Raw genomic sequence first — 8,187 nt, 5'->3', positions numbered from 1 at the left:
AATCACTAATTTTATTAATCATACTTTGTGATTCGAATTACTCGTTTTACTGTCTTTATTTTCCTCCAACCTCCAACTAAATTTGCCCAAATAATTATGAGATTGACATAATTTAAGAGCATCAATTGCAAATCTTAAACTTGGAGATTACTCAAAAAGTTATAACGTATTCGATGTTTTTCAGTATTTCTGAAGAAAAAAAAGTCATGAATAATACTGAACAATAATTAGATTTAAAGTACTCAACTTCAAATATTCTGTGACACCGTATTTAACTGATAAATGTATCTTTTTGTATAAAAACAGTGAAAGTAATTTAGTAAATATTATGACAGCAAGTTAAAGTGAATAAAAAAAAGCCACAATAAGATTATTAGTTGTCTTCTATTTTTGCTTTTCAGAAACTTCTACTTTTGGTGGCAACCGATTTGAAAAAGATTTGTTGCCAGCATCAGATGTTGTCTCTGTGTCTGTTTCTGGCCCTTCCTCTATAAAATGAAGGATACCAAGTTAACAAAATCAGGCACACTTACAGCATTGTACTTTCATTTTTTTCTCATTAGGACATTGTACTTTGGAAAATCTAATAAGAAGAAATGAAAGTATGTTGCCATTTCTTGCATTAAAGAAAAGAAAAAAAATAAAGAAGCATACCGAATAGTGACTTGATTGTTGGTCTCTTTGGTTTGTTGCTTTTCTTTTTTAATTCAGCTGCAATAATAAATATGAGTCGATTTTAATAACATGAATTCTCAGATACTTTATGAACATTATTTTATCACTTCACAGGAAAGAGAGAAATACCCATTCCAGGGACTTGATAGTCATTAACAATCTCAAAATTCTTGTATGTGTAACCAACAAAGTTGATATCTTTGGATGAAAGCATCTGCAAATAAAATAAAAAACAGAACCAACAACATATAAATATAAATCTGGCATTATATTATTAAAAAGAAAAGTAGAAAATGTAAATGTCCATTAGCCTTGTACTGAGACTGATGTCAATAGGACAAAAATTACAATTTTTTCTCTCACCTAGAAAGATGGGACAAGGACATGCAAAAGACATAAATACCCTCATTATTAAAAAAAAAAAAAACAACCCTAGAAAGCTTACCCTTCTCCATGGTCCAGATCTTGATGAACTATTGTTTTGGTGTTCAGACTGAAACATGAAAACAAATCAAATAAGAGAAAGCTCATGTCAAATGAAAATAAGATGATGTTACATTTACAGATAGAAGAAAACACCTCTTCGAATTTTTCAAAATTTTGGGTATCCAACTCATCATTAACTTCTGGAATAAAAGCAGCTTCCATTTGATAAATTCTATCCCAATCAATACCTCTAAACCAAGGATGAGCCTAACATAACATAACAAAAAAAAAAAAAGTCAGTTTTATTTAAAAATTGAGTACTTGGAATAATTTTCCAAGAATCTAGAAAAGAACACACCATAGGCATACAACACCTTTATTTCATCTGCACCTTTTGAACCAAGCCTCTGGTTCACATTACACAGCAGTTTGCTAATCAGATCTTTTGCCTCTAATGAAAGCCTTGCTTCTTCCGGAAACTTCAAATGCATTTTCCAGTTTACTATCTACAAAAATGTAACAAAATTAGCACCCATATATATAACATAATATACTTAATTAATTTCAAATGATATACCTTCCTGCAAGTTGACATTGGATCATCAGAGTAGAAAGGTGGATACCCCACAAGCATTTCAAACATAATCGCCCCAAGAGACCACCTGAACAACAACAACAAGAATCAAATAATCATTTTAAACATACAAAGTTGAAATTGGAATCAGAATAAACCTATAAAATTACTTACCAATCACATTCAAGTGCATAACCCTTTTTCAGTAAAACTTCTGGAGCTATATAATCAGGCGTTCCAACAGTAGAATAAGCCTGAAAATTAGAGTTATATTAAAGATCCATTTTTTGTCCCATTATTATTATTATATAAGAAGAAAAAGATGGATCCATTACAAGTGTTCTCCTGTTTTTCTGCCAATGTTGAAGTTGTTCTTGTTGTGTGCGTCTTGGAGCTCCAGAACGATCATCACCCGTTGAAGTTCCAACACCATTATCCACATTTGAAAAATCTGTGTCTTCAAGTGTACTACAATCTAGAGGTTTACACAATCCAAAATCTGATAATCTCAAATGCCCATATCTATCAAGTAGCAAATTATCCGGTTTGATGTCTCTGTTGCAAAAAAAAAATGTATTTTTTTTAAGTATATACTAAAAAAGAAGATTTCAAAGGAGATATACCTATGTACATAATTATGTTTGTGGATGGACTCAATAGCTAAAACTGTTTCTGCAACATAAAATCTGGCTTCATCTTCGGTTAAGGTATCCTTTCTCATAAGTAAAGTCATCATGTCTCCACCAGGAAGATATTCCATGATTAGATATAAATATTCATCATCTTGGAAAGAGCAATATAGTTTGACTATACAATTGCTATCCACCTCTGCAAGCAGATTCCTTTCGGCTCTCACATGTTCAACCTAAAAATGGGATTTTATAAACTTAAGTACTTGCTTGTATAGTAACAAAAACATAAAGTCATAAACAGTGTCTAGAATTAATAAAGAGGTTACTTGGCCTCTACGAAGCATTTCTGATTTCTTGAGCTTTTTCATGGCAAATACACTGCCTGTTGTTTTCTCTCTGCAGATTCTGACCTCACCAAAAGCACCCTTTCCGATCATGGTGAGTAGCTCAAAATCATCAGCTCCCATTTTGTGTCTTTTAAGGCGCATGTATTCGGTTTCCTTCTTCTCTAGAAATTTAAGCAAGTTGTTTTGATCTTCCTCTGAAACATCAGCATCAGCCAGTTTTTTCTCGAGTAAAATTCGCCTATTTAAACAAAATCCAAGTGTTACTTACTGGATTGATGTTCTAATACTTTGCAATGGTAAAAAAAAAAACTAAGCACTAAATTATGTAATTTCATCAACACTTTGAAGTACCTTTCTTTCCTCTCCTGCAAATTCTTCATTTGCTCCTTGTAATGGTTCTCAATATACTTCTTGGCTGCAGCGACCTTTTGCTTTGTGATATTTGATGCCTCTTCACCAGAAATGTCATCTTCACCACCACCCATTGAATCCCTCCTTCTGGTATTTGACCTCAATCGGTCTCTTGGTTGAAATTTATGTAGCCAACTCCTTGCTGAATCCATCAATTTCCCTCACTCCAAGGGAACCATCACCAACCACGAATCAATGTCTCAGAAACACATAAATGTTAAGAATTCCCCCTGATCAACAGATATCTGCAATCACATTGTATTCAAAATCAATGAATATAAACACCACTTACATGAATAGAATATAAACCATTGGAAGAGAAACGGACATCAAAAGAATGTTGTATAAGCACAATTGTTCCAGATCAAAACTCCAGCATAATTTATTGACGAATGAACTCATCCGATTATAACGCGGCTTTTCGAGATCCAAAAGCTTTACGCCAATACATAAATATAAAGATTTCAAATTTTTTCGTGTCGTAGACCGAATTTTAACAAAGATAAAGCTCGATATGCAATAAAGGCTCGCGAATCAAAGTGCTTTATAAAAAATTGTGCCTCGAACAAAAAATTAACTTACCGTAATTAAATAAAACTAACATGAACAAGCGAAAAAAACGAAAAAACGGATTGAATCGATGCAGAATCGCTCGTCAGTTAAAAAACGCCAAGGAATTCCTGTGTCGGAGATTAAAAAAAATTGCAGAATTGTATCGTTAGATCGATAAAGTTTGATATATGTAAATTACTGGATATATAAATATATAGATACATACAGACAGATGAAGAATCGTTCCGCCATTTTCGTTGTTCATTCTCTCTCTCTCTTCAAGTTCTCTCGTTCGCATGGGTTTGTCATAGAACTTCCACACGCATTTTATATATACCTTCGGTCAAATTATCTGTTTTTTTTTTTTTTTTTTTCTTTTCCGTTATTTTTTATATTTTCACTCTTCACTTCCTTTTATTGTCTTGCAAAATAAATAATAAGTAATTTAATGATCATGTTTTCTTATTAACCTTTTTAACATAAACAGTAAAAAAATAAGTAATTTAGGTTTATTTTTATTTTATATAAAAGGTTTGTATGAAAATTAATAACAAACTTTTTTAATTCATTTTAGTTAACATATGTTTGTCGATTGTGGTTTGAGGTAGTTTTTCTTTTTAACTTAATACATTTGATTTTTTTAGAACAGCAAATACATATACATTCCATACCTACTTCTAAACTTTTTTTTTTTGTTATTTTTTGTTTCGAACCAGACTTGGACCATCAACTTATTTATGAGGGACACATTTCCCTAACACCCATACCACTAATGTATAACAATTTTAATGGGTTAAGCTATATGTATGCGTTTCATACAGATCTTAATCCATTCGGTATATTTTATCGATTTTAATTTAATGGGTTAAGCTATATGTATGTGTTTCATACAGATGTCTTAATCCATTCGTTATATTTTTATCAATTTTATCAATTCAGTACTTAATAAGAAAAAAAAAAGATCTTCTTTCTATACCCAATGGTATATACAAACTCCAATTCTTCTTATATTAGGATTTAAGCTATTGTCATTCAACGGTAATATAAACTCCATTTATGGCTTTTCTTTGTATACACAATATTATCACTTATTTTGATGTTCTTTTTAGTTAGATTGAATAGATATACGAAAAAATGCGATTAGACAGAGTAATGCAATGCACTCAACAAAATAATATGAATATTACATTTCATGATAATATATATTTTGTTGGTGTTTAATGATTTAAAATATAACCATCTTATTATTTTATTTTAAAAAGGTAACAATTTTCTGTAAATTAATAGAAGTATTAAATTATATGATTAATAAAAATTGGTAGATTCTTACTATAGTAAAGTTACATTATATTTTTTTACGATTAACCTTATATATTTAATTTTCAGTAAAATTGCATGGTGTGATCGAAAGGGAGCATGAGCGGCGTGGCTCCACATGGACGTGCATGTTCTTTTGTATTTCTGTCACATGCGATTGCTTTTGATCTTTGATTCTATTTTTTATTATTAATCAATTAGTCGATAGTGCAATTAATATCAATAAAATAATTAATACATTTTATTTTATTTTACTTTGTCGGGTTATCCAATGAGATTCGCCTTACATTAGCATTTACCACTTCCTAACAACGTGGGATGCCACCAAGTGCCCACTCCTGTTTGTTTCTACGTGACAAAAAAAAAACAGTTTTAATCTATTTATCTGTGAATGAATTTATTTTTTATGTTTTATTTATAAGGGTATCATATCGGCAGTAATATGTGACACATAGACTGATGGTGACAGTTTTATCATTTTTAAAAAGGGTTATGGTGTGGTGTTTAAGATTAGGTCGGACGGTATCATAGCGGGAAACGGTAGCGGGGCTCTTCCCACACAACGGAACACCGGACCGTCGGTGCGGGGAAGGGTGGTGCGGGAACGGGAGAAGGAATCCTTTCCCGCGTTCTCTCTCCGGCGATTATTGGGTGAAAATATTTCTTTTTCTGAAGTATAAGTCAATAAACGGTAAAAAAAAATTTTTTTACAAACGGCTATATGCATTAATATTCAATTTTTTTTTGTTTTTTTTACCCTTTAAAACATCTATAAATACTCAACAATTTACCTTCTATCAACATTCAAACAAACCATCTACTCCCTCTATTTTCTTTAAAAAAAAAATCCCGACAATCAAACCCCAACCTCCGATCGAAGGAAAAAAAAACTCATGTTTCGAGTTTAAGCACCCCTACTCGAAACATTTTTGTTATCGATTCATCATCACAAGGAGTTTATCGTCCTCAACCCGATGCTCCCATTTAATCTCCACTACAATTTCAATACTAAAATGTTAGACAATATTACCTGGTTCAAGTTCCAAATGTTACTCTGCAAATGTTTTCAAACTTTGTTGTTTTTCCCGATCAACATTCGCCAAATCAACCTCAAATCCAAACCCAACAACAACGTCAACTTGTCGATGAGTTGGATGACTCGGAAGAAGAAGAGATGGTTCCCGAAACTCAACCCACACCACCCCCACAACGACGTAAAGGGAAAAACAAGCGCGCAAGGGTGTCGCACAACCGGGAAGACAAAACCCGACAACAAGGCTTCCACAAGAAGAGCTAGTTTTGGTCAAAGCTTGGGTTGATATTTCTGAGGATTCGATTCATGGAAATGCATAACCGAGAGATCATTTTTGGTTTCGCATTTTAGAACGGTTTCGGGAGGAGCTAGGAAAAGGTGACGACTACCGTACGAAACACCAACTGAATTCGAAGTTTCGATTACCGGGAGCTGAACAAGGTAACAGTGAAGAACCGTTACCCACTTCCGAGGATAAATGATTTATTTGATCAGCTGCAGGGAGCATCTTGGTTCTCCAAGATCGATCTACGGTCAGGATATCACCAAATGCGATTCAGGGATGATGACGTGCAGAAGACAGCTTTTAGGACTCGTTATGGACATTATGAGTTTGTGGTGATGTCGTTTGGGCTCACCAATGCCCCAGCCGCGTTCATGGACCTCATGAACCGCGTGTGCTGGCCGATGCTGGATCGGTCTGTAATAGTATTCATTGATGACATCTTGGTTTACTCCAAGACTCAGGAGCAGCATGAGGAGCACCTAAGGGAGGTGTTGGAGACACTGAGGAGGGAGAGACTGTATATGAAGTTCTCCAAGTGTGAGTTCTGGTTGCGCGAGGTGCAGTTTCTTGGGCATCTTGTCAACCAGAAGGGTATTCTGGTCGATCCGGTCAAGATAGAGGTCGTGATGCAGTGAGAGATTCTGAGGTCTCCATCTGAGATTCGGAGTTTCCTGGGTCTGGCAGGGTATTACAGGAGATTTATCCAGGACTTCTCCAAGATTGCAGTTTCGTTGACCCGACTGACCAAGAAGTCGGTGGTTTTTCGCTGGGGACCTGAGCAACAGGCAGCCTTTGAGACGCTCAGACAGCGATTGTGCGAGGCACCGATTCTCACTCTGCCAGAAGGTGTAGATGACTTCGTAGTCTAATGTGATGCTTCGATCACAGGCATGGGAGCAGTGCTGATGCAGCGAGGTCATGTGATAGCTTATGCCTCGAGACAGTTGAAGCCTCACGAGGCTAACTATCAGACGTACGATTTAGAGCTGGGGTAGTGGTGTTCGCCCTCAAGATTTGGCGACATTACCTCTATGGGCTCCGTTGTACCATTTACACGGATCACAAGAGTTTGAGGTACCTCATGGATCAGCTGAATCTGAACATGAGACAGCTTCGATGGTTAGATGTGGTGAAGGACTATGATTGTGAGATCCTTTACCACCCGGGCAAGGCCAACGTAGTGGCCGACGCCCTGAGCCGCAAGGCGGTAGCGGCCCCAATTCGAGACATCTATCTGAGGATGACAATGATTACTCCACTATTGGAGCAGATTAGAGAGGCGCAGGTTGAGGGCCTGAAGGAGAAGCGTCAGAAGTGCGAAAGGATTGTGGGCCGGGTGGCCTCGTTTGATTATGACAACCGAGGGTTGTTGACCCTGCATGGTAGGGTCTGGGTACCGTACTGGGGCGGAGTACGACAAATATTGATGGATGAGGCCCACAAGTCCAGATTCTCCATCCATCCGGGGGCGACGAAGATGTACAGAGATCTTCGACCCGATTACTGGTGGCCCTGCATGAAGCGGGACGTAGCTTGGTACATGGAGAGATGCCTGACCTGCAGGAAGGTCAAGGCGGAGCACCAGAGGCCGAATGGCAAGATGCAATCGTTAAACATCCCCGTGTGGAAGTGGGAGGACATTACTATGGACTTTATCACTAAGCTTCCCAGGACCGCACGTGGGGTCGATTCGATATGGGTCATCGTGGATCGGTTGACCAAGAGCGCCCACTTTATACCGATCCAAGAGAGCATCTCGACCGAGAAGTTGGCCGAGATTTACGTACGAGAGGTGGTGGCACGACATGGAGTGCTTGTCTTAGTAGTGTCGGACCGAGATGTCCGTTTTACTTCCAGATTTTGGAAGCGGTTTCACGACGAGATGGGTACTCGTCTCCACTTTAGCACCGCTTTCCACCCTCAGACGGACGGAC

General features: G+C 36.7%; 1 protein-coding gene across 2 annotated transcripts; it reads right to left on the bottom strand.

The window, feature by feature from the left end:
* Window positions 1-207: 207 nt before the first annotated feature.
* Window positions 208-3,921, bottom strand: LOC145138604 (uncharacterized). 2 transcript variants are annotated; one of them, XM_079072659.1, is made up of 14 exons: window positions 3,844-3,921; window positions 3,648-3,745; window positions 3,006-3,310; window positions 2,634-2,892; window positions 2,299-2,540; window positions 2,011-2,230; window positions 1,850-1,929; window positions 1,679-1,763; window positions 1,476-1,607; window positions 1,255-1,368; window positions 1,121-1,168; window positions 805-889; window positions 655-711; window positions 208-488 (listed from the first exon to the last, which is right to left on the bottom strand). In XM_079072659.1, the coding sequence occupies exons 3-14, from the start codon at window positions 3,215-3,217 to the stop codon at window positions 385-387; spliced, it is 1,638 nt and encodes a 545-aa protein (XP_078928785.1). In that variant the 5' UTR covers window positions 3,218-3,310; window positions 3,648-3,745; window positions 3,844-3,921; the 3' UTR covers window positions 208-384. The 2 variants fall into 2 exon arrangements, with proteins under 2 accessions (XP_078928785.1, XP_078928786.1); XM_079072660.1 differs by lacking the exons at window positions 3,648-3,745; window positions 3,844-3,921 and adding an exon at window positions 3,394-3,513.
* Window positions 3,922-8,187: the final 4,266 nt, after the last annotated feature.

Source organism: Lactuca virosa, chromosome 9, assembly GCF_052849685.1.
Source record: "Lactuca virosa cultivar CGN04683 chromosome 9, Lactuca_virosa_CGN04683_v6, whole genome shotgun sequence".
Lineage (NCBI taxonomy): Eukaryota > Viridiplantae > Streptophyta > Magnoliopsida > Asterales > Asteraceae > Lactuca > Lactuca virosa.
Note: the sequence above shows the minus strand (reverse complement) of the source record. Positions and strands in the feature narration are given on the sequence as shown.